General features: G+C 47.5%; 1 protein-coding gene across 1 annotated transcript; it reads right to left on the minus strand.

Moving 5' to 3' along the window:
• Window positions 1-26,771, minus strand: LOC106555468 (THO complex subunit 5). The gene is made up of 19 exons (XM_087705604.1): window positions 26,575-26,771; window positions 25,895-26,038; window positions 24,312-24,425; window positions 22,548-22,645; window positions 21,009-21,155; window positions 19,818-19,932; window positions 18,271-18,403; window positions 16,374-16,451; window positions 14,815-14,855; window positions 14,455-14,554; window positions 13,477-13,585; window positions 11,088-11,189; window positions 10,250-10,346; window positions 8,865-8,979; window positions 7,220-7,323; window positions 6,873-6,960; window positions 2,662-2,777; window positions 1,086-1,276; window positions 1-266 (listed from the first exon to the last, which is right to left on the minus strand). The coding sequence occupies exons 1-19, from the start codon at window positions 26,668-26,670 to the stop codon at window positions 203-205; spliced, it is 2,052 nt and encodes a 683-aa protein (XP_087561730.1). The 5' UTR covers window positions 26,671-26,771; the 3' UTR covers window positions 1-202.
• Window positions 26,772-26,972: the final 201 nt, after the last annotated feature.

Raw genomic sequence — 26,972 nt, forward strand, 5'->3', positions numbered from 1 at the left:
CCCTTTACTCAATTTTAATTCCTTGGGAACGATTTCCACAAGAGATGGAGGAATGATGACCGCTTGGCTGTCTTCTCTGGCGCGGCTTCAGCAGGACAAAAGTTCCGAAATCCATCAGAAACGCATCAGCTCCAGACCCAAAACAATTCCCTTCGCTTGGGAAGTGTGGCCTAAGTAGGACTCCCAGCGGCTGCGGCTGGGCTCAGCGATGGCTGAAGAAGCCTTGGGAGTAGTTATATTTGAAGGGTTTCAACCGGCTGGGTCCCCTATGGAAGAAGGGAGATTTCAAAAGTCACGGGACACTAAGAATAAACACTCCGGACGGCCCTCGTGCACCAACCGTCCCATGGATATAAGAAGTTACATTTGTAAAATGACTAATGTCATCTTTGAAAGTACCGTATTTTTCGAAGTATAAGATGCACCTAGCTTTTGGAGTGGAAAACAAGGGGGAAAAAAATCTGTCTCTGCCTCCCAGCAAGTTGCCTCCTTGCACCAAACAGCCCGTTTCCGTTTCAATTTCAGCACAGCCTGATTAGCACAAGCACAGCTGATTGTCGGTTGGACCAGCTTCCCGACGATCAGCTGTTTCAGGCTGCAGGGATTGCCGTGGCCTATTGCCGCCTCCGCGTGCCCAGTTTTCGGCCTCTGGGCGCTCCGTTTTCTGCCCGTTCTGGGTGGGAAGGACTGGGACTAGTGGGAGTCAAATCCGCCCGTTTCCGTTTCAATTTCAGCACAGCCTGATTAGCACAAGCACAGCTGATTGTCGGTTGGACCAGCTTCCCGACGATCAGCTGTTTCAGGCTGCAGAGATTGCCGTGGCCTATTGCCGCCTCCGCATGCCCTGTTTTCGGCCTCTGGGCGCTCCGTTTTCTGCCCGTTCTGGGTGGGAAGGACTGGGACTAGTGGGAGTCAAATCTGCAGGGATTCCTTTTATTCCTTTTTTTTTTTAAACCAAGTTAGAATTCTTTGAGCTGCCATTCCACTTGAGTTATCCCATGTCGAATCATCTGGCGGTGAATTAGCCAGGGCGAGTTGCCTCATTGCCCTTCTGCCAGATCTCCCTGCCCCCCTTATTCGCTCACCTGGCCAAACGGAGGCACATTTTCTCCTGTGGAAATTCCTTGGGACCTTCCACGCTATTGTCGTGTGTCTCAGTCTCCAGGTACAAATCCAGGACGACGCAAAGCCGTTGCAACTGGTTGGTGAGGAGTTGGTAGCCCGGTTTTGGCCCGCACAGTTCTTTGTAACAGACGTTGACCTCACTCTCCATGGCCTAAAAAAAACGTGCATATATATATATAATTTTTTTTAAAAAAAATACAAACATCCCATCTTTTCTTGAGCATAGGAAGCTTGTTCATTTTTTCCTCCTAACGTATCTCCTAATGCGAATACAGCAATAGCAGTTAGACTTATATACCGCTTCATGGGGCTTTCAGCCCTCTCTAAGCGGTTTACAGAGTCAGCATATCGCCCCCACAGTCTGGGTCCTCATTTCACCCACCTCGGAAGGATGGAAGGCTGAGTCAACCTTTGAGCCGGTGAGATTTGAACCGCTGAACTGCAGATAACAGTCAGCTGAAGTGGCCTGCAGTACTGCACCCTAACCACTGCGCCACCTCGGCTCTTTTATAATAACAACATTAAGCATAATAATCCTCATCATCATGATACTAACAATGATCATATTGTTTACATCTCTATCTTAACATATTTTCTACTCTTGGTCAGATTTGGGTTCCTAATAGCATCCGAAAGTAAATCAGAGTCCGAGGGAAAGGATTCCTCAATTTATTGGCACATTTGGGAAAACCCGAATCTGAAAGCTTCCCGGTTTTCCCCACCCAGTTGAAAGTTCAAGATCCTGTCCCCACAGCCAACAAGTCCATCCCATGGTCCAATCTCCCACTGCCATGCTGGCAGCTTCCACCCATCCAGTTCCGGTCAGGTGCAGAGACCTTGACTTTCTAAGAAGAATGTTGTTATGGCTACACATCACCCAACTCCACATAATCCCCCCCCTTCCATTTTCCCACAGTAGAAAGTGTGGCAGGCCTGAAACCTAAGAAGAAAAGATGGTTCACCGACAAAAGCGCGCCCGACTAAACTGCAGTGACAAAACCGCGAGTTCTAAACCGCGTCGACGAATGAGCGCTGAATCGCGCCGACAACAGTGCGCCGACAGAAGCGGGCTGTAAACCTAAACCTAACCCTAACGCTAACCCTTACCTTAACTTAAATCGCGCTTCTGTCGATGCGCTGTTGTCGGCGCGTTGATGACGTTGCGGTTTTAGCGACGCGGTTTTGTCGGTGCGCATTTGTCGGGTCACGGAAAAGATAGCTCGGAGGTCTGACACTCTTTTTCAACCTCCATTTTTATTCTCTAACCATTGATAAAATAATTCCCATTATCAAATAATATTCCGTTAGTTCTTTTTCCTTAATCGCCAGCATTTATCTGTTCGTTTCTGCACGTTCTAATATTTTCCTAATCATCTTTTCATCGGCAGGGATCTCTTCCCTTTCCCAATGTTGTGCAAGTACAATTCTAGCTTGCTGTTACTGCATGAATAATTAAATACATTTAACCTAGGCCACTTCCGGGTGGACTTCCAACTCCCAGAATCCCCCAACCCCGTTCCCCTGTCTCGGACCTACCCGAATGTTGTCATCATTCATGCTGGTTTTCTCCCCTTTCCAGTTCAAGCACAGGCTGAAGACAGGCGGGATGGAGGAATATCCGGGGTTCAACACTACGGAGGCCTGGAGCTTGGCTGCAGCCAAGATGGAAGCAAGAACTCTGTTTAGCAAGGATGCCTCTTTGACACACAACTACACTTTCCAGCAGAAACAAACCAACAAGTATTTGCTATCCCAAAGCTCGGAGGAGACCCTGCTGGTGTTCTCGCTGAAGTTGGCGAGAATGAAATTTGGGGGGGGCTGCAGATTTGTTGGAGGGGGTTGAAATTTTTAAGAGAGGTTGTGCTCCCACAACCTCCCAGGAACTCTGTACACTCAGGAATCTCAGCTCAGCCCCCAGTCTTTTTTTAAAAAAAACATATTTTTATTTCCATTTTCATAACATACAATCACATGTATACTATACATAGCCAGTATCATATAGTATTAAATAATGATTACATCAGTTCCTCTTGTCCTCAACGCCCCAAAAAGATTAACACCCATTATTAGCTCTTCTACTCTCCATACACCTCTTTCTTCTACCTCTCTCTTACTTCCTATCTTCCCTCCATCTTCCTTTCCTACTCTACTTCCCCTTCCTTTCTCCTTCTCCTCTCTCTACACATTCCACTCCTCCTTATCCTCATCCTCCTCATCTTCCCCCCTTACCCTCTCTCCTATCCCTCTCTTCCCACCTTTCTTCTCCCTTCTGCTTCCCACTCTTCCTCTCATTGGTGTATTTCTGCTTCCATACTACTCTACTTCCCCTTCCTTTCTCCTTCTACTCTCTCCCCTTACCACTCCTCCTTATACACCTCATCTTCCCCCTTCACCCTCTCTCCTATCCCTCTCTTCCTATCTTCTTCTCTCCTCTACTTCAGACTCTTCTACATCCTGTCTTCCCTCCATCATTTTCTATTCTACTTCCCCTTCCTTCCTCCTCCTCCTCCTCTCCCCTTACCACTCCTCCTTATACACCTCATCTTCCCCCTTCACCCTCTCTTCCTATCCCTCTTCCCATCTTTCTTCTCTCCTCTACTTCCCACTCTTCCTCTCATTCACTTGGTGTGTTTCAGCATCTGAGCAAAATCCCTTTTGTGTTGATGGTATTTATAATTCCATTTCAATATACATAAAAAAGAAAAAATAGCAGTATACATGTACAATCATCCAACATCCTTCCTCCAACTTAGTAAACTCCACTCCCTCCCACCCACCCCCAACCCCCCCAACCTTCCCCCACCCTGACTTCCCAGAACCAATACAAGGTATAAATCTTTAACAAAAACAGTTTAAGATATACTTAAAGAGAAAACGTAGAAAGTTAATAACATCTTTGAATTGATCTTAGCTCCTCCTTGCTAGGCTAACTATAAACAATTTGTATCGTTTCTGATCTTAGTCATAAACTATCTGAAATTTCCTAGACCCATATTTATTTTGAATATAGTCAATCCATTTTTCCCAGTCTCGTTTATATCTCTCGTTTGAATTATCCTTGAGATATGCAACTATTTTAGCCACCTCTGCTAAGTTTGTGATATTCAATATCCATTCCTAGATAGTAAACAAATCTTCCTTCTTCCAGTATTGCACCACCAACAATCTAGCTGCAGTTATCAAATGCAAAGTCAAGTTAATCTCTACTACTGTATAGTCAGTGATTATACATAACAGAGAATAGATGGGGTGTTTTTTTTTGAGAGAGAGTATTTTACATAATCCATCATATTTTTGTCCAGAATACCTTAACCTTTTTATAAATCTACCATGTAATTAATATTAATGTTTTTTTCCCAACCCGTAGCAAGGCATTCCCCAAAGCCTGACCTTTAAAGTTCTCATCCACCTCTTTATTATACAGCAAACAAGCAGCCATATACCAAATCAAACCCTTCAATACTGAGCACTCCATTTCCTGCTAAATTAATCCAATCGCTTAACATTCCATATTAGAGATTTAGTTACCATCATTAGCCCCCTGAAACTTTTTAACAGCCATCTGAACCTCTTGAAATTTAACCTTTGGCCTAGCTCCTCCCACTGCTTCTGATGTAACACCTGTATGCTCCTGAACGGTGGCTTGTGTCCGTTGATTTCTTAATTCCTGTTCCATTCGTCTGGTAACCACGCGGTCTTTTCTTTGTTCTTTAGCTTCTTGTACCTCTGAAAGAACAAGTTGATCCCCCCTTGTTAAAACTTGAGTGGCTTGCTTTCCATCATATCCTTCTTGTTCTCTTTGTCTAGATCTAGAGGAAGAGGGTTGTCCACCCTTCAGTATGTTGGTGTAGAAATCTTGAGCTTTCCATACTGTATTGAGGTGATGTCTTTTTCCAAGATAGCTAAATGCGATGCCGGTTGGTGTGTCCCATCTAAACTGTATCTGGCGATTTTTGAGCTCTTCCACTAGAAAGGCATAGTCTAGATCTCAGCATTTTAGGTGGTATCTCCTTCAAGACAGTCACCTCCCGACCCCGGATTTGAAGATTATTTTTGTAGGATTCCTGTAATATCGTATTTCTCACATCTCTAGTGGCGAAATAGACCACTATATCTCTTGGTAATTGTTTTTGTTTTGCCAGCAAGGAATTAACGCGATAAACCTTTTCGATTTGCCAGTCAAGATTCCCTCCTGACCTTCCCGCCATCAGGTCAAAGGCTTCAGAGAGAGTCTGTTTCAGGTTCTCTTGTGTATTTTCAGGGAGGCACCTTATCCTTAAAGCCAATTCCATTTGCCTATACTGTAGCATTATGATTTCATTGTCTCCATCGCTAACCTTTTGCTGGACCGCCTCCATTTTCGTTGCCAAGTTCGTATTAGCGTCACTAAGTTCTTCTAACTTTTCTTCAAGGGCCTGTGCATAACCAACTATTGAATTCAGAGCCGTCACCAAGTCCCTTCTAATCATTTGGTTACATGTCATAAGTTTTTCAGACATCTGTTTGTGAGAAATGGCCTAATCTGTCTGTCAGGTTTCCGAAAAGATGCCCTAAATCTCTTCCTTAAGTTTTGTTTCTATCGTAACAGCATGATTTTTTAACGCATCGATTAATTCCTTCTGCAGAATTTCCCTTGTCAGGGGGTCCCCTGCAGATGTAGAAGGGAGTGATGATTGTATTTTAGCAGAAGGCGCTGGTGAATTTCCGGCACTTTTCGATGCGGGGGGGGGGGAGCCCCCAGTCTTAAGACAGCTGGAAAATGGGCTGTGGGGTGTCTAAATGAAGTACAGGTGGTATTCTAACCCAGGCTTCCTGAGACAGTAAAAACCACACGCTTAGTCCCCCAAACCCTATTTTTATTTCAGCGGCTGTGAGTTGTGTTCATTCACAGCCCGTAACGAGTCACAAATATTTTTTAAAGAGTCCGACAGAAGTCTGCCAAAGTCTTTTGGGATAAGACTGATAAGCACCCGCCTTTATCTCCCTTGAAACGCTGCCAGAGACTGAATTGCCAATTGGTTTTGCAAAGCCACGTGGAGCACAGAGTCAAAACAGAGTTTCAGAGTTTAAACTGACCACAAAGAACAAAGTTGCTTCCTGCAAAGGCTCACATCCATTTGCTCCTCTTTTATGTCCTATGGGAGGGGCCAGTCATCTCCAAGCCTTACTCCCGAGTCGTTCCTTTTGTCTTAACAGTTCTTGCCTTCTGGCAGCTCTGTGCATGCACACACTGGGAACAGGCTCCCCCTGTTCCTCTGCCTTGCTGATGTCAGACTCCAGAGGCAGCACATAACTCCCAGACGGCCCTGGCCCCCTCTCTGCCTCCGATGCAGAGCCCTCGTCCGAGCATTCCCCAGACTCCAGGACTGGCCCAGGTTCCTCCCCAACCTCCTCACTGTTTGACTCTACTGCCGGCTTCGTTTTTTGCTCCTCTGTTGTCTCCCCTGTCTTTTTCCCTTCTTCCTCCCAAGTTGCTTCTCACAGCCCATTACAGAATCCAGTTTCGGTTTCATAAGGATCGAACTGGGGACCCCAAGTTCGATTGCTGAAGATCGGGGACTCCAGAGGACCCAACCACTGCACCCCACTCCCCCTTTAGCAGACATGTTTTGTGGCATATCTTCCTTTGCTGCACCGGGGAAGAAATGTTCTGTTTTTCTCTTCCCCGAAGTAACAACCACTAGGCATCTCCTCAACCTCTCAGTTGGGGGGGAGAGGAACCCACAGGAGAAAAGACGCAAACTCACCGGTGCCTCTCTCGATCAGTGCCAAGTAATAGAGGTGAGTATCTTCAGCCAAACCAGACTCAACCACGTCTTTAGTGTAAGGCAGCTCCTAGAGGGAGGAAAAAGCAGAATGTTCTGGTTTGCTGGCGGCCTGCGGAGCTGGCAGCAGATTCAGGCAGTGAGGAGGGTTGGGGAGGAACCTGGGCCAGTCCTGGAGGCTGGGGAAGGCTCTGAGGAGGGGCTCCCTTCGCCAATGTCTCGCTTAGCATAAATTTTGGGGTTCCGTTGTGGTCGTCAAGTCGAGGGCAATTTGTGCTTGTCTATTTTTCCCGCGGAAGAAAAGGCTACTTCTAAAGGAAGCTACTTACCATGTAATCTTCGTACGTGAGGGATATCCACTTCACCAAATGCGACATAATCTTGGCGGGGAAGAGATGCTGAGACTCAGGGGAGACGGGCAGAATGCCATGTTCTGGAGGCAACAAGATAAGGAGATAAGGGGCCCCTCCTAGAAGACAATTCTTGCAAAAGGACCAAATAGAAGCTTCCTTCTTTAGTCCCCGAGGACCATCCTGCTTTTCTACACCAAGAGTAATGTAAAGACTTGGGGACTTCAACTCCCAGAATTCCTCAGCCGGCCTTCCTGCATTGGGTAGGACAGGCGTTTCCCAACCTTGGCAACTCTAAGAGTTGTGGACTTCAATTCCCAGAATTCCTCGGCCAGCCATCCTGCATTGAGTCGGATCTCAGATTACTACAGCAGGCTTGGGAGGCGTACACTTCGTTGGTGAATGTGATTTATGACACAGACTGAGTGGAGGGGAGAAATAGGGGCAAAGTTCAGCCATAACTTAAGGGAGGTCAGATCTGACTGCAATGGGGTATTTGCCGAAATGGTGTTTCTAATAAATGACTACATGGCCTAGGACCCGGATATCTGCGAGACCGCCTCCTGCCACATACCTCCCAACGGCCGATAAGATCTCACAGGTTGGGCCTTCTCCGGGTGCCGTTGACCGGACAATGCCGGCTGACGACCCCTCGGGGGAGGGCCTTCTCTGTAGCTGCTCCGACCCTGTGGAACGATCTACCCGTAGAGATCCAGACCCTTCCCACTCTCTTGGCCTTCCGAAAAGCCACTAAAACCTGGCTATTCCGGCAGGCCTGGGGCTGTTGACCTCATGAACGAGGTCCAGCCCCACCCAGATTGAGTGTATGGTGTGTTGCTTTTAAATCTGTTTTCTTTTTCCCTATTTTTAACTTTTTATCTTTTTAGTCTTGTACTTTGTAAGCCGCCCAGAGTCCTACGGGATTGGGCGGCATATAAATTTATTAAATTACAATTACAAATTACTGGTTTCCTTTTGAAACTTGACTCGAGACTCATGAGTTATTTAGGGCATCTTTTCAGAAACCTGACAGCCAGAGTAGGCCATTTCTCACATTTGACTGGGGGGGGGGGATAAAAAGAAGTGCCAGCGAAGATAATTGGGGCATTGAACGGAGGTGGACCCGGTTAATGGACAGAGAACTATAAAAAAGGAGAAAGGACTTCATTTTTATATAGGTCTCCAAACTCGGCAACTTTTAAGACTTCTGAACTTCAACTCCCAGAATTCCTCAGCCAGCCTCCCAGGAATTCTGGGAGTTGAAGTCCACAAGTTTCAAAATTGCCAAGTTTGGAGACCCCTGCGTTATTTTATTGATTCCTTTACTGGGCGGGAAGGAGAGATTGAGATGCTTTATTTGTATGCCGCCCTTTTCCCTGGGGGGGACTCAGGGCGGCTCACAACTCAAGGGGAGGGGGGACAAACAAGTCACAAGGGACCTTAGAGGTCTTCTAATCCAACCTTCTAGGCCCGAGACTTTTATTGCACCCTGGACAAATGACCTATACGGGGAGCATAGACCTGTGGATTTCAACTCCCAGAATTCCCCAGCAAATGTCCTATATGGGGAGCATACAACTCCCCCCCACTTTGCTAAGAGAACAGGACGGTGCCAAGGACTCACCGAGGGAAGCAAATTGCTTGTGAAGGGCCAGGCGCGACTCCAACCTTGTTTTGAGCAGTTTCATGGTCCTCTCCATGTGGCTAGCACTCAGTGAGTTATCGGCAACCACAGGATTCTGTACAACAAGACAAAACACCCTTACGTGAGGTCCTCGTTCAGCAACAGCCTTGTTTAGCGACCGTGCGCGGTCCAGTAAAGCAAAAGGGAAGCTGAAGTTAAGATCAGAAGCCTAGTTTTGCCCCCTTTTTACGACTTCTCCTGCCCGCGTTGTTAAGTGAATCATTGCGGTTCGTTAAGTGAATAGCCCGGTTGTTAACTGAATCTTGTTCGTCAGGTCTCCAAAGTTTTATCATGTGATGCTGGGAAACCGCAAAGGTCGTAAATCTGAACCAGTTGCCAAGGGTCTGGATTTGAATCACGGGTATGCCGCAATGGTCGTAAGTGTGGAAAACGGTCGTAAGACACCTTTTTCAGTGCTGTGGTAGCTTTGAACAGTCACTAAACTAACTATTGTTAAATCAGGGACATCTGTACAGGAGATCCCTTGGCTGATCAGGATCAGACCTGGTTAATATTTGAATGAGAGGCCATTGTGAGTCCAACTTGACTTGGAAGATTTCAGTGGCTCCTCTGCACAGATTTCACATCCATCACTTGGGCACAAATGTATGCACAAAACACAACACACACATCTGCCCTTTTGTTGATGGCATCTGTTGTGGCCCGCCAGCGGCCAGCAAAGCTGGCAGCAGATTCAGACAGTGAAGAGTGTTGGGGAGGAACCTGGGCCAGTCCTGGAGTCTGGGGAAGGCTCGGATGAGGGCTCTGTGTCGGGGGAAGAGAGGGGGCCAGGTACGTCCGACAGTTATCAGCTGCCTTCAGAGTCGGATATCAGTGAGGCAGAAGAACAGCTGGAGCCTGTTCCCAGTGTGCCCATGCACAGAGCTGCCAGGCGAAGGGAACAGCTAAAGAACAGAGGTCGACTTGGGAGTGAGGCCAGAGGTGGACGGTGAATGGCCTCTTCCATAGGGAATAAAAGAGGAGCGACAGGGGAATGGAGTTTGCAGGAGACAATTAGTTCGCTTCATTGGTTCGTGACTCTCCGAGACTCCTTGCCAAGTTCTGCAGAGATCGGCCTGGCAGCTCTCCAAGCCAGATAAGGACCATGACCATAAATCCCCCCTTGAAAGACTTTGCTGGAGGTGAATGAGCAGAATTCACAGTCAATTAATCAAAGGCGTTTTTGTCGGGACCAGGAGTTGGCTTCAGGCTCTTGGGAAGCCTCGGTCGGAACAGCATCAATTGATCTTGGCCTTATGTGCGGATTAAAAAGGAACCACTGAAGTTCAGAAAAGAGCTTTCGGGAGGCATCTGTCCACACCTACCTGGGGTTGGTCCTTGGGGAAGTGCAAACCCCCCAGTTTTTGCACCCATACGTATGGATGGCCCAGTTCAGGCACGTAGTCGTTCAGGGTCAGGATGCTGGAAAGGGGAAGAGAAGAAGGGATGAGGACAATCAACAATCAGAAGACTGCAATGCATATTTTTAAAAGAAAGTTAAGATATGTCATACATTTAAAAAAGAGATACCGTATTTTTCGTAGTATAAGACGCAGCTTATACTCATTTTCCTGCAAAAATGGGGGCGTTTTTGTCTTCCCCCAGCTCTGCTGAAGCCTGCAGAGTGCTTCTCGGAGCCGGGGAGGACAAAAACATTTTTTTCTTACTTGCCTCTTTGAAATCTTGGTGCATCTTATACACCCGTGCGTCTTATAGTCTGAAAATTACGGTAGTTTCCATCGCACTGTGGTAGCCATCTTGGCAATTTTGCCCATACAGGAAGTTCTTGATTTACGATCACCACTGAGTCCAACATTCTGTGCTAAGCCAGATAGTTGTTGAGTTTTGTGCCGTTTTACGACCTTTCCTGCCACGGTTGTTAAGTGAATCGGGCTTCCCCGGTGACTTGACTTGCCAGAAAGTTACAACGGGAATCACAGGACCCATGGTACACTGCAACTGTCATAAACAGCAGCCAGTTGCCCCGCGACTGAATTTTGAACCCGCATGGCCATGGGGATAGGGCCGCGGTCGTAAGTGTGAAAACGGACACGGCTCATTTTTAAGCGTGCGGTTGTCCCTAGACAAATGGATGTAAAATATCCAGGACTTCCTGCTCCATTGGGGTAATAATGGCAGCCCCATCCCTCCCTACTGGCTTACCCCACTTTGTCGAACTGGAACTGGTTGGCGGGGTTTGGGGTCCTCTTTCCGTGGTCCCCAGGATAGAGACAGCTCAGAAGAGAATCGGGGCACAGCAGGTCCCTAGGGAAAAAAATCCAGGAGGGGGAAGAAAAGGGGTCAGTCAATCTCGGGGTGACTCTGCGGTTGCCCGTCAGTTCAAATTCTGCCTGAACTGAGGGAGCAGGGAAGCATTTCTGCTGTCTAGGTTCCGACAGATGCCCTAATTAACTCATGGGTTTCAAGCCAAGTTTCAAGAGAAAATCAGTTACCGCATTTTTCAGAGTATAAGACGCACCAATTTTTTAAAAAAAGGTTTTGCACTCTGCAGACCTCCTTCATTAAAAAAAGGGGGGGCATGCATAGCCTTTAGGAGGCTTGTAGAGTGCTCCTGGGGGCTGCCCCCCCCAAACGGCCCATGTTTCGCTCATTTCAGCCCTTCCCAGCCCCCAGGAGCACTCTGGAAGCCTCCTAAAGGCAATGCACGGCCATTTTTGCGAAGGGAGAGGGGTTTCTGGAGGCCACAAATGCTGTATTCAGTGTATAAGATGCACCCAGATTTTCACCCTCTTATTTGACCCTTCTTATACTCTGAAAAATACGGTATTTATTAAGAGCAGCATGTCGGCATCTACTCGAGGGAAGTCAACTCTGCCGCACATAATTTATGGCTCAACTTTAAAAATTAAAGTTTTTTATTTTCATACAAATAACCACATGTGTACCATTACATAACCAACACTATTTTGCATTATTCAATATTATGTCAATTCATCTTGCCATCAACCCCCAAAGACTATCATTGGCTCTTCTCTCTATACACCATATTTATTCTTGCCTCTTCTCCCTTTCTCCTCCTCCCTACCTCCTTTCTTCCCTCTGTCATTTACAGCTCAACTTTGACCCTCTTTCCCCCTCCCCCTCCTCTCAGTCTGTGTCATAAATCACATTCTCCAACAAGGCGGGCTATAGAAATCCATGCCTCGTAAGCCAACTTTGGCAATCTGAGATCCAACACTGGAAGAATGTATGCCTGGAATGTGCTTCCCCCCCTTGCGGCTCATGGAAATTCGAGCGCAGACTAGAAATCCTTTGTCAGTTGACACCTGAGTCATCAGCAGAGTTTCACACCCCAAATCCGGGCAGAAGGGACACATGTCAGCCTGTCACACCTGCTAGCCACCTTTCAGGTTTCGGGCCTGTTGTAATATAGTTCCTTGTGTAGGTATGGGTCACCCATGGCCCAGTTCATAACGGGGCATGCAGAGCCACGCTGAACCACACAGGAGAAAACAAACTCCTAAAACTCCATAACATCCTGATAGTTCATAACATAACATCCTGAGATGTGCCCTACCAATGACGCCCAAGATTTGACCATATATAGACAGAACTTCCCTGAGCAGTAGATTAGAAATTGTACTTTTACAGGCTGTTTTTGACCACATGCTATTGCTGCTCCTGCCTTTGTCCTATCTCAATAAAAGGGGCTACCAGACCCCCAATCTGGGTCACTCCATCCCGAGAAAGATTGTGTCCTGTCTTTTCTCCACATTGGCCTCATGGATGAACCACGGGAACGTTACACAGGCCTGCCACACTTTCTACTGTGGGAAAGTGGGAGGGGGAAATTATATGGAGTTGGATGATATGTAGCCATAACAACATTCTTCTTAGAAAGCTAAGGTCATCTTTGTCTCTGCACCTGGCCGGAACTGGATGGGTGGAAGCTGCCAGCATGGCAGTGGAAGATTGGATCATGTGATGGGCTTGTGGGTGTGGAGGGGCAAGAACTTTCAACTGGGTAGGGAAAACCGGGAAGCTTTCAGATTCGGGTTTCCCCAGATGTGCCAACATGGCTCTCTTAATAAACTGGAACTTTGAGGAATCCTTTGCCTTGGACTCTGGTTTCATTTGGGACAGTCTCTTAGGTCGCGGGGGCTGCCATTCGGACGGGGACCATGCCGCACCAGGACCTACCAGCTGACCCGCGTATCGCCGCCTGCCCGCCGCACCGGGAACCACCAGCTGGGCAGTGCGGCCATGTCCTGTGCCGGAAGCCACGCCTGCACGCTACACAGTGTAGGGACTCTGGAGGCCACGGAGAAGTTACCGAGCTGTGCGGCGGCCCTGAAACGTTTCCCTGCTATTGCTAGGAGCCTGCCAAGGCCGGATGGGTGGCAGAGCCTGCGCAGGGCATCCGCAGCGTGCCCAGCCTACCAGGGGTTCTGAAGGACACCACGTGAGAAGTGGCGTCTTTTGACATGAAAAGCTGGTAGCCACAACAATTCAACAGCTATCCTGCTCTCTCCTCCCATGTTGTCTTCTAGCCACCTTGAGTTTCTCAGCAGATTCCCCCGTGACAGCTCACCCAGCGCTGATGGGCACGGTCATCTCCGTGGCTGCGGTCATCTTGGCCTTGACGGTCAGGACGTTGAGGTTCATCAAGTAGTAAAAGGTCAGGAACAGCAAACTGCCATCTGCAAGGACACACAGCCACGGGGTCACTCTTCCAAGCACAGAAAGGGTGTGGGTGTGTGTTTGTCTGTTTGCGTGTTTCAGTTCTCCAGAGTGGAGTCCCAGCACACATCCTCATTGCTAAAGGAAGAGACTCCAGGAAGGAAAATGTCAGTCCTTTGAGGAATTCTGGGAGTTGAAGTCCACAAGTCTTACAGTGGCCAAATTTGGAGACCACCCTGATCTACACTATTGCAGCCCACATGGACATCATTATATTGTTTGGGATTAGAGTATGAAAGCCAAGGAAATGATCAAACAAATGGAGAGGAAGCGAGTCCATGCTTTCTAATATTAAGGGCCCTGTAGTATGGTCAAACACATGAAGATGGTAGCCATGATGGTACAATCTAAATTCCCCAAATCCATTGCAGCTGCCAACTTGACTTTGTTAGCCATACTCTGTTGGGCCCTGATGATGAATGCTGCTTTTATTACTTGAGTGAAACTAGAAACAAACTGCCTTGTAATCCAATAACTCAACGCAACAACTCAACCCAACTTAACTCAACTCAACTCAACCCAGCTTAACTCAACCCAACCTAACTCAACTTCTCAACCCAACTCAACTCAACTCAACCCAACTTAACACAACCTAACCTAGCCCAGTCCAACTAAACTCAATTCAACGTCTCAACCCAACCCAACTTAACCCAACCCAACCTAACTCAACTTCTCAACTCAACTCAGCCCAACTCAATTTAACTCAACCTGACTTTTCAGTTCAATTCCACCCTACTCAACTCAACTCAACCCAACCCAAATCAACTCAACTCCCAGATTGGGACCACAAAGTGGCAATAAAAACCGATAAACCCTTTGGTTTTCCTACCTTTGCACTTCAGGTTGATGGTGACGGACAGAGGGTGCTTCTTCAACATCTCTTTCCGCTTGTCATCCAGCTGCACCCCCAAAGTTGGCCGCCGGCGTTTCTGCAGTGGGGGAGAAAGAAAACCAAAACGTGTTTAATTGCATAAGCAGAGATACTGTAGCACATCCTGCACAGAGTTTAGGGTTGGACTAGATATCCTCTAAGATTCCTTCCAGCGCTACCAATCTATGATTTTTTTGGCTTCCATGGGTTAATTAAAAGGGACACCCCCCAAACAGGAATATGTTAAGAGGTTCAGGCAGGAGTTGTTGGCAACCCTCCTGTTCTCAGTTTTGGCCCCCAGCCATCACCAATCCTCACCGTAGTCTGCTCCTCCTCGACGTCGGAATCGCTCTCGTCATCTGGGAATACAAAACAAAACATTAGAAGAGAAAAACTTGGCAGATTCAACATCTCAAAAGCCTGTGTGGTTTGCCAGTCACGATGTAAAAAAGATGTGGAGACTCTAGAAAGAGTGCAGAGAAGAGCAAGAAAGAAGATTAGGGACTGGAGGATAAAACACATGAAGAACAGTTGCTGGAACTGGGGATGTCTAGTTTGGTGAAAAGAAGAACTGGGGGTGACATGGTAGCAGTGTTCCAGTATTTGAGGGGCTGCCCCAAAGAAGAGGGAGTCAAGCTATTCTCCAAAGCACCTGAGGGCAGAACAAGAAGCAATGGGTGGAAACTAATCAAGGAGAGAAGCAACTTAGAACTGGGGGGAAATTTCCGACAGTGAGAACAATTAATCAGTGGAACAGAAGTTGCCACCAGAGGTTGTGAATGCCCCAACACTGGAAGTCTTTAAGAAGATGTTGGATAGCCATTTGTCTGAAATGGTGTATGGTTTCCTGCCTAGATAGGGGGTTGGATTAGAAGACCTCCAAGGTCCCTTCCAACTCTGTTATTCTATTCTATTTCTATTATTTCTATTTCTATTCTATTTCTATTTCTCTTCTATTTTTATTCTATTTCTATTTCTATTTCTATTCTATTTTATTTCTATTCTATTTCTATTTCTACTGGGCTTGGATAATAGCTATTTTGAATTACTGTAATTGCTTGTAAACTGAGAATTTTGGGGGTGAAAATACCGGTTCCACCACAAAACCGTGGTAGACTAAAGCGCGCTCGACGAAAGCGCGTACCTGACGTCATCACAGCGCGACGAAAACATCACGCTGTGAGCGGTAAAGTTAAAATTAACACGAAAACCTTACCCTAACCCGCCCAAACCTAACGCTAAACCTAACGCTAACCCTTAACCTAACCCTAACCCTAACCCTAACGCTTAACGTAACCCTAAACCTAACCCTAACCCTTAACCTAACCCTAACCCTAACCCTTACCTTTACATGAATCGGCTTGCTTTAAAAGCGCTTTTTAAAGCGCCCTTTTTTCTCCACGGTCGTATTTGTCGCGCTGCTGATGACGTCAGGTACGCGCTTTAATCGGGCGCGCTTTAGTGGAGCGTGGTTTTGTCGTGCCACGGAAAATACCCACCCCAAAATTGGATTTGGCTGATCTGCCAAGGTGCTTATCTGCAAGGATACAGGTAGCCCTCAGCTTACGATCATAATTGAGCCCTATGAATCTAATAAGTGAAACATCTGTCCATTTGCCCCACTTTACAACCTTCGTTCAGCGAACCACTGCCGTCGTTAAAGTCAGTCACAGGGCTGGGACAGCGACCGTCATAAATATGAGCCAGTTGCCAAGCATCTGAATTTGGACCATGGGGATGATGGAACGGCCGGTAAGAGTGAAAAACGGCCGGTGTGACTTTCAACGGTTACTAAACGAATGGTTTTAAGTTGGGGACTAGCTGGAATAACCAATCCTCTAGCCGGTACCCTCAGAACCAGCAACGCCGGCCCTTACCCTGGGAGTCTTCCGGAGGTTTGCAAAGGGCTTTGGCTTCGTCCACGTTTCCTTCGATTGCCACCGCCAGCTTCTTATCTGGGGGAAGAGAAAAACGCCTTTGATCCTCTTTCTTGCAAAGACCCTGGGAAGGTTTAACCTGCCCCCCTTCTGAAAGGGGGAAACCGTTGGGCCACGAGTTGGTCTGTGCAGCCCAGGCTGTTCGATGGCTCTCCCTGGGCCTCTCCTACACCTGTCCCTAACGCTCCCTTTTCCATCGGCAGCTGAAGATGCAACGCGGGAGAATCGATTGGTCAATGTGCATTATTCAGAGAACCTTCATGGTCATGGTTTTTTTTTATTTTACTGTGGACACACATTGTTGCCTGCTCTCAAAAGTGTACATATACATAACATACAGACAGACATGTTATCTATATCTATATCTATATCTATCTATCTATCTATCTATCTATCTATCTATCTATCTATCTATCTATCTATCTATCTATCATCTATCTATCTATCTATCTATCTATCTATCTATCTATCTATCTATCTATCTATCTATCTATCTATCATCTATCCATCCAGTCTGTCATCCATCCATCTACTATCCATTCATTTTTATATCCATCTATCTAGCTTTATATCTAATCCATCTATCTGTCCGTCCGTCCATCCATCCATCCATCCATCCAGTCATCTACCTACCTACCTATCACCTCTCTCATTCATCCATGTTATCTAGCTACGTCTGTCTCTCCATCCTATCTATCTATCTCATCTATCTATCTATCTATCTATCTATCTATCTATCTATCTATCTATCTATCTATCTATCTATCTATCATCTATCTACCTCATCTATCTACCTCTCTACCTCTCTCTCTCTCTCTCTCTCTCTCTCTATCTATCTATCATCTATCTACCTCATCTATCTATCTCTCATCTCTCTATCTCTATCATTATCTATCTATCTAACCTATCTATCTAACCTATCTATCTATCTATCTATCTATCTATCTAATCAATCATCTATATCTATTAATCATCTATATCTATCTATCTATCTCATCTCTCATCTATCTATCATCTATATCTATCTATCTATCTATCTATCTATCATCTATCTATCTATCATCTGTATCATTCTCTATCATTATCTATATCTTCTTATCTATCTATCTATCATCTATCTATCTATCATCTGTATCATTCTCTATCTTATCTATCTCTATCTTCTTATCTATCTATCTATCTATCTCATCTATCTATCTATCTATCTATCTATCTATCTATCTATCTATCTATCTATCTATCCAGCCATCCATCCCTCCATCCATTTTTATATCATCTAGCTTTATATCTAATCCATCAATCTGTCCATCCATCCATCCAGTCTGTCATCTACCTATCATCTCTCTCTCATCCACCCATCTATGTTATCTAGCTACGTCTATCTATCCATCCTATCTACTACCTACCTACCTACCTACCTACCTACCTACCTACCTACCTACCTACCAACCAACCAACCAACCAACCAACCAACCAACCAACCAACCATCTATCTTATGTATCTAATCTATTTATCTATTAATCCATTATATATCTTCTACCAATCATCTCTCATATTATCTAACATCTCTTTCTCCCAACACACACACACACACACACAGTCCTCGGCGTAACCTAATACCTAACCTAGAAAGCTGCTACACACCCAGCCTAGGAATCCTGGAGAAGAAACGGAAGTCAACCAGGTGGCCCCCCATGCGGTGGCTGCACCTCCATTTGAGCTTTGGCCTTCAGCCAGAGCTGCAAAGAGCGATCGGAGCCTGCGTTTCCTTCAGTGAGGGATGGGGGGTAGGGGGGGTAGGGAACCTTCAAAGCTGGCCAACTCTGGACTACTCACCACAGGCCTGGCCGTAGGCGCTGGCTTGGACAAAGAGGACGTAGAGCGGGGGTGGGAGATGCCTGGCTGTTTCGTATTGTTTGTGAACTTGGTCGAAAGGCATGGCAAAGTATTCCTGAACCGGAAGAGAGGCCTGGGAGGAAAAAACAGGAAGGGCAAAAAGAAAAAAAAAAGGTCAGCTTGTAGGGGTTGTCAGTAGGGAGTGGTTGGAAAATAAAAAGTGAAAAGGGAGGGCAAATCAACTATTTTATATGGGTTGAGTCGCAGGCGGCATGGGGAACTCTGAGGAGTTGAAGTTCACAAGTTGCCCACCCTGTACTAAACTAGAACGGTCCAGTTTCCCACCTGCCATAAGCTCAAAGCAAACTTGTCGTGGCCCACTGGCCCCTCCAGCAGCCGAATCAGAGGAGGAGGAAAGGTGTCGGAGTCAGCATGAAGGCAACTTATGAGCTCTGAGGTGGGATGGAACTGGCAGAGAGAGAGAGAGAGAGAGGGAGGGAGGTGGAGAGAGAGAGAGAGAGGGAGAGAGAGAGAGAGAGAGAGAGGAAGGGAGGGAGAGAGAGAGGGGGGGAGAGAGGGAGAGAGAGAGAGAGGGATGGAGCCTCGGTTGTCCGTCTGCCCTCAGGTGGAGAGTCAACAGCCCCCAGGTGTGGAGGTGGCTGATGAGGAAGAGGAGGAACAGTTGGGTCCAGTGCCTGATGCGCGAATGCGTAGAAGGCAAAGGAGAGGAGAGCAGTGGAAATCTATGGGCCGGTCCTTGGGACAAAAGAATCACTGCTACTAACGGAGCCCCACCCTCGCTCTGGGGATAAAAGGCAGGGGGCGGAGATGTATAGGTGTGGCAGAGGAGAGGAGAGCAGTGGAAAACTATGGGCCGGTCCTTGGGACGGAAGAGCCACCGCTGCTAGTGAAGCCCCACCCTAGCTCTGGGGATAAAATGGAGATAAATAGATGTGGCAGAGGAGAGCAGTGGAAATCTATGGGCTGGTCCTTGGGATGGAAGAGCCACTGCTGCTAGCTAAGCCCCATGCTAGTCCTGGGGATAAAAGGCAGGGGGCAGAGATGAATAGATGTGGCAGAGGAGAGGAGAGCAGTGGAAATCTATGGGCCGGTCCTTGGGACGGAAGAGCCACTGCTGCTAGCAAAGCCCCACCCTAGCTCTGAGGATAAAAGTGGAGCTAATTAGATGAGGCAGAGAGGAGAGGAGAGCAGTGGAAATCTATGGGCCGGTCCTTGGGATGGAAGAGCCACCGCTGCTAGCAAAGCTCCATCCTAGCTCTGGGGATAAAAGGCAGACGGTGGAGATGAATAGGTGTGGCAGACAACTAGTCATCTCCCTGCCGGCCGGACTTGTTAGCCTGCGGTGAGACAGATACTTTTTTGCCGAGGCTCCTAATAAAGGAATCACTGATTTAACTTCAGAGGATCTGTTGTGTTTGGGCAGCTGGGTCAGAACCCAAACCAAGCCAAGTTATGCGATAGGGATGCAAATAACCGATCCAGAATCAACAGGATGATCTAAAGGCTTGTTGGATAAAGGACCATACCTGCATGATGCTGTTCAGCCGAGGCTGGAGATTGCTCAGATATTCCTTCTTCACTTCTATCTCTTTCAGGATCTTCTCTTTGTTGGCTAAACTTTCTTCGTACTTCTCTGCCAGCCTGCGTAAAAAAAAAGAGACACACAGTTTATGACGGTTATAAACAGAATTAACATCAAGGGTCCTGCGTTCAGTTTTGTTCCTCACGATGTAGAAAAGATGTGGAGACTCTAGAAAGGGTGCAGAGAAGAGCAACAAAGAGGATTAGGGGACTGGAGGCTAAAACATATGATGAACAGTTGCAGGAATTGGGAATGTCTAGTTTAATGAAAAGAAGGACTAGGGGAGACAGGATAACAGTCTTCCAATATCTCAGGGGCTGCCCAAAAGAAGAGGGAGTCAAGCTATTCTCCAAAGCACCTGAAGGCAGGACAAGAAGAAATCAGTGGAAACTAATCAAGGAGAGAAGCAATTTAGAACTAAGGAGAAATTTCCTGACAGTGAGAAAAATTAATCAGTGGAACAGAAGTTGCCTCCAGAAGTTGTGAATGCTCCAACACTGGAAGTCTTTAAGAAGATGTTGGATAGCCATTTGTCTGAAATGGTATATGGTTTCCTGCCTGGGCAGGGGTTGGACTAGAAGACCTCCAAGGTCCCTTCCAACTCTGCTATTGTATTGTATTGTATTGTATTGTATTGTAATCAAGGGGATAAGCAACTTAGAATTAGGGAGAAATTTCCTGACAGTGGGAACAATTAATCAGTGGAACAGAAGTTGCCTCCAGAAGTTGTGAATGCTCCAACACTGGAAATTTTTAAGAAGATGTTGGATAACCATTTGTATGCAGTGGTGTAGGGTTTCCTGTCTAAGCAGGAGGTTGGACTAGAAGACCTCCAAGGTCCTTTCCAACTCTGCTATTGTATGATATTGTATCAAGTGTCCCTAGGTGGCTTATTACAGAAAATGAAGAACACAATATAAAACATTGAAACAGAGTAAAGTTATCACCATGAAAAGGACATTAAAAGGCAGCTGAGGAAGGAGCAACCTGCAGCAGAGTGGAAGTGGGATCGTCTCTTCATCCACCAGCCCTCCCCAGTACGACACACGCCCATTAGGGGGTTCCGGAGGGCGGGAGCCGCCACAGAAAAGGCCCTGCTTCCTTCTTGCCGAGGGGGGGGGGCTGCCCTACTCACCGTTTGCGCTGCTCCAGTTCCCAGTCGAGGCGGGAGAGGGTCTGCTCATGTGGGTCGCCGAGGGTAATGTCCGATTTGCTGATATCTGGAGGGGCTTCCTTATAAAACTCATCCACGCTCACCAGTTCAATCTCCTCGTGCTTAGATCTGCGCCAAGGGGCAGAAAGGAGACAGCTGGCTTTAAAAAAAAAACTGTGTTTCCCTCCTCGAGAGATACAGGAAAGGGTGAAAACAGTGCTTCTCGACAACTGTGGGTGGGTGGGTGGATATCCATGTATCCGTCCACCCACCCACCCACCTGTACGTCTGTCCATCCATTACGAAAGGAATAACATTTAGACTTATATACCGCTTCATAGTGTTTTACAGCCCTCTCTAAGCGGTTTACAGAGTCAGCCTCTTGACCCCCAACAATCTGGGTCCTCATTTGACCCACCTCGGAAGGAGGGAAGGCTGAGTCAACCTTTGAGCAGAGTTAGTTTTCAATACTGCATTCTAACCATTGTGCACCATGGAAGGAAGGAAGGAAGGAAGGAAGGAAGGAAGGAAGGAAGGAAGGAAGGAAGGAAGGAAGGAAGGAAGGAAGGAAGGGCAATAACAGTAGCAATAGCACTTAGACTTATATACCGCTTTATAGTGCTTTTACAGCCCCCTCTAAGCAGTTTTAGAGTCAGCCTCTTTCCCCCCAACAATCTGGGTCCTCATTTGACCCACCTCGGAAGGAGGGAAGGCTGAGTCAACCTTGAGCCAGTCAGGATCGAACTCCTGGCAGTGGGCAGAGTTAGCCTCCAATACTGCTTTCTAACTACTGCATAGGAAGGAAGGAAAGGCAGGAAGGAAGGAAGGAAGGGAAGGTGGGAAGGAAGGAAGGAAAAAGAGAAATAGCAATAGCAGATTTATATACCTCTTCACAATGCTTTCCAGCCCTCTCTAAGCGGTTTACAGAGTCAGCCTCTTTCCCCCAACAATCTGAGTCGTCCTTTTTACCCACCTCGGAAGGAGGGAAGGCTGAGTCAACCAGAAGGAAGGAAGGAAGGAAGGAAGGAAGGAAGGAAGGAAGGAAGGAAGGAAGGAAGGGAGTCCTCTCTAAGTCAGCCTCCTTCCCCTAACAATCAGGGTCCTCATTTGACCCACCTCGGAAGGAGGGAAGGCTGAGTCAACCTTTGAGCAGAGTTAGTTTTCAATACTGCATTCTAACCATTGTACAGGAAGAAAGGAAGGAAGGAAGGAAGGAAGGAAGGACAATAACAGTAGCAATAGCACTTAGACATATACCGCTTTATAGTGCTTTTACAGCCCTCTCTAAGCGGTTTACAGAGTCAGCCTCTTTCCCCCAACAATCTGGGTCCTCATTTGACCCACCTCGGAAGGACGGAAGGCTGAGTCAACCTTTGAGCCGGTCAGGATCGAAACTGCCAAAGTGCTGGCAGCCGGCAGAAGAAGCCGCCTGCAATACCGCATTCTAATCACTGGCGGCTCTTTTTATCTTCAACCTTAAAACCGTCCACCCCGTCGCCTTCCACCCCCTGGCGGACTTACTTGAACTCCAAACACTTGGTGATCTCCTTCTGCAAATGCATCACTTCGTAGAGCAAGTTTTGGAGCTGGAGATGATAAGCATCGACTTTCTGTTTCGCCTGCATCCACAACAGAGAGAGAGGCCGAAGTCGCCACGTTAGGGATAGTCAAGAAGAGGCTTTCTCTGACCTCTTAGGTGCTGGCCCAGAGAGGTGGGAGGGAGGGAGGGAGGGAGGGGGCAGAAGGGATGGTTTGTTTGTTTTTTAGAAAGGTTTTTATTTTTATTGCATATTTTAAACGAAGGGCCCTTTGTCTCTTTGACGTCTTCTCTTTTTTTTTTCCCCTTGGTGTAAATATGTTTTATTTCCATTTCATTTCGTATAGTCACATATATACTGTGCATAAACGGGGCATATAACATTGAACAATAAACACAGCACTCCCTCTTGTCAACAATACCCCCCAAAATATACCACTTCGACCCACCATACACCCTTTCTTTCGCCCCCCTCCAACTTTCGTTCTTCCTTCCAACATTCCCCTCTACTTCCCTACTTCCCCTCCCCCTCTATCACTCCTCTCTCCCAATACATTCCCTCCCTTCCTTCTCCTCTTCCCTCCGATCCTCTCTCCCACCCTCTCTATCCCTCTTTCTTCTTTCCCTCTACTCCTCCCTTCGGTGTATTTCTACTATCTATCAATATATTCAGCTTGTCCTATTTTTACACTAAAATTAAAGAGCAACAGTATACAAGTGCAATCATGTTACTTTAAAATCTAATCTTTGATGTCTTCTCTTATGCATAGTTCATTCGACATCGTATTTCCATTTCCAATTCCAGCCATCTTATTTCCCTTCCCTATTTTCCAATTTAAATTTAGTGTCTTCTCCAATCGATAAACATAAATATCCCCATTTGCCCCTCCGGATTAAGCAAATGTTAACCTTTTCATTTCAGTCTATTTTTCTGTTTTACTATAGATAACGCATAGCCTCACGTTTAATTTTGCGTAACGAAACATTTTCCCTTAGTTAAATTATCCACAATAGCATTAATCTATTTCCCTGACATCGTATTAACTATGTCCCATTGACAATGTTAATATATTTCATCTTATTCTACTAGTAAATCCTCTTCCTCCTCTCCTAACCGTTTTCTCTTTCTCTCTCAGAAATTTCCCCTCTTTTATAGCAATAGCAGTAAGACTTATATACCGCTTCATAGGGCTTTCAGCCCTCTCTAAGCGGTTTACAGAGTCAGCATATCGCCCCCAACAACAATCCGGGTCCTCATTTTACCCACCTCGGAAGGATGGAAGGCTGAGTCAACCCTGAGCCGGTGAGATTTGAACAGCCGAACTGCAGAACTGTAGTCAGCTGAAATAGCCTGCAGTGCTGCATTTAACCACTGCGCCACCTCGGCTCTCTCTTCTTTCCATCCATTCACCTAATTTTTTCTTTGTCTTTATCATTTCTACATTTTTTTTCTTCCCAATCTTTCTTCTCTCTTTTAATTCTATTGTTTTGGTAACTTGCCCCAGTTTTTTCTCCCATTATTCCGATCTTTACAGAAGGGATGGTTTGGTGGGAGGAGCATGGGCGTGCTCGGATGAGGGAGGCAGCACCAGTGTGATGATGCCTGCACGAGAGGGCTGGGCATGTGCCCACATGTGCAGGCACCATCCAGCTACTGGCACAAGGCCCAGGTTGCCACCCCTCCCGCAGTCCCAGGGTGGTTGATTTATTCCACCCTTCCCTGCGTCTTCTCCTGGACTTGGCCGCACCTCGTGAGTCTGGTCCCTCCCTTTCTTCAGCCGAATGTGAGCCAGGCGGTTGAGCTTCTTCAGCGTCATGAAGTGGACGCAGCTCTGGATCCGTCGCTCTTCGATCTCCGCGGCCTGGAAAACAGAACGGGGCGTGGGTTTATTCACCAGATCCTGTTGCGTGGATTTCGGAAGCTCAGGGTACCCTACGGACAAACGGAGAGAGACAGAGAGAGTATGGGAGAGAGACGGGGATGGGGAGGGAGAGGGGGAGGGAGAATATGGGAGAGAGAGAGACAGGGATGGGGAGGGAGAGGGGGAGAGGGAGGGAGGGAGAGAGAGAGAGAAAGAGGGAGAGAGAGAGAAAGGTGACGGGGATTGTTTGGGTGGTTGGAGTGGGTTCGAAACTGGATTGCTCCAATGGGAATATGGTTCCCCATCCAGAATGCAAAATACTGAGACCCCTTAAGTGTCAACTGGGTGTGTTTGTGTGTGAGAGAGAGGGAGGGGGGAGAGAAAGAAAGGAAGGAGAGAGGGAGAAGGAGAGGGGGTAAGGAGGGAGGAAAGAGAGGGAGGAGAGAAAGGGAGGAGAGAGAAGAGCAAGGGAGGAAGGAGAGAGAGAGAGAGGAGAGACGGAGGGAGGAAAGAAAGAGGGAGAATGAAAGAGATAGATAAGGAGGGAGGAAAGAGAGAGGGAGGAGAGAGGGAGGGAAGGAGGGAGAAGGGGGAGGGAGAAGAGAGAGAGGGAGGAGAGAAAAGGAGGTAAAGAGGGAGAAGAACGAGGGAGGAAAGAGAGAGGGAGGAGTGAGAGGGAGGTAAAGAGGGAGGAAGGAAAGAGAGGGGAGAGAGAGAAGAGGGAGGGAGGAAAGAGAGAGGGAGGAGAGAGGGAGAGAAGGAGGAAGAGGGAGGAAGAGAGAGGGAGGAGAGAAAAGGAGGTAAAGAGGGAGAAGAGGGAGGAAAGAGAGACGGAGGAGTGAGAGGGAGGGAAAGAGGAAGAAAGGAAAGAGAGGGGAGAGGGAGAAGAGGGAGGGAGGAAAGAGAGAGGGAGAAGGAGAGGGAGAGAAAGAAGGGAGAAGAAGGAAGAGAGAGGGAGGAGAGAAAAGGAGGTAAAGAAGGAAAAGAGGGAGAAGAGAGAGGGAGTAAAATTTCCATTAGGTGGTCCTTGATTTATAACAGTCCATTGAACGACCGTTCAAAGCTACGATGGCACTGGAAAAAAGAGACTTATGACCATTTTTCACCGATGCGACCTTTTGTAGCTTCCCCGGACTGTGGGATCAAAATCCCGGTGCCTGGTTCATATTTACGACCGTTGCTGGGTTCCCGAGGTCGCGCGATTCCCCTTCTTCCAGCTGTTCGGACGAGCAAAGGAGGGGGGGGGGGAGCCAGATGGAAACACTTTTCACCCCCCTGTTCCCAACTTATCGACTGCGTTGATTCACTTAACTCGCTGCGGCCAGAAAGATTCGTAGCGAGAGCCACTCGAAGAAGACTGAACTCGCTAAGCAACATAAACGTCGGGCTCAGTTGTGACCGTACGCCGAGGACTACCCCGTATTTCCTGGGGTGGTGGCGGCTGTTTGATGACACCCGGAGTGACTTACGCTATCCTTATGTCCTTTGCTCTTCAGTTCCTGGATCTCCGCCATCAGCCTCTGGAGATCTTGGCACGTCTGCTTGTACAGTTCGTAATCTCGGCTGGGGTCTCGCAGTTCCACCTCGGCCTCCTCGCTGTAGTACCTGGCATCCTACGGAGAGGAACGGAGGAGGAAGGGTTGAGGGGCGCTGACCTCGGCAGGCGGTTGTCACTTCGACGCAACAGCCGCAGAGGAAAACGCCTCGGTCCGTTCTTACGGCATCGTTCTACCGCCGTGATCGCGAGCTGCAGGGGGCACACCAGCTATCAGCTCTCCACCGCACATGCGCGGGCCGGCCAGCTGATTTTCGTCCTTCCGGAGGGCTGGGAGGGGACTTCTGGTTGGCTCGTTGGCGGCCGTTTATCACACTCCGCAGGCATCAGGGAAGCCTCCGGAGCCTGGGGAGGGGTCGTAGCGCATGCGCATGCGGGCGGGGAGGATTGACTTGGTGTGGGCCGACGCACCCAATTGTGGCACGCCATTAAGAAAAAGATTAACCGTCACTGTTCTACCGTGTTTTCCCCCAAAATAAAACAGGGTCTTATTTTCTTTTGAACACCCCCCCCCAAAAGTCCAGCAACAGATTCCTCCACCCCCAAAAAACGCGCCAGCTTTTTTTTTGCAAGGACGCCTCCTACACGCTTTACCTGATCCACGTCCGATCTGCTCCGCTTGCCTTCCTGCGGCCCGCCATCCATGCGAATGACCTTGGGCTTCCGCTTCTTGCTGGATTCGGAGGACATGACCTCGGGCTTCCCTCGGGGGGGGGAGGAGGAGGAGAAGGCGGGAACCGGTGGGCGGAGGAGCAATCGAGCCAAGTTGTTCTGACGTTTAGATTCTTTTTTCTTTTAAGCCGCCTTTTGGGTGTCAGACTTTTTATAGAAGTAAAAAATCGTAAAGAAAACAAGAAATAAAGAGGATGAGATCTGCCCAAAGTCACCCAGTCGGCTTTCATGCCTAAAATGGAGCTAGAACTCATCGTCTCCTGGTGACCCAAAGCCACCCAACTGGCTCTATACGCCCAAGGCGAGACTAGAACTCCCAG

This window comes from Thamnophis sirtalis, unplaced genomic scaffold (assembly GCF_051295495.1).
Source record: "Thamnophis sirtalis isolate CommonGarterSnake01/CBP01778 unplaced genomic scaffold, rThaSir2_p1.2 scaffold_2, whole genome shotgun sequence".
Taxonomy (NCBI): Eukaryota; Metazoa; Chordata; class Lepidosauria; order Squamata; family Natricidae; genus Thamnophis; species Thamnophis sirtalis.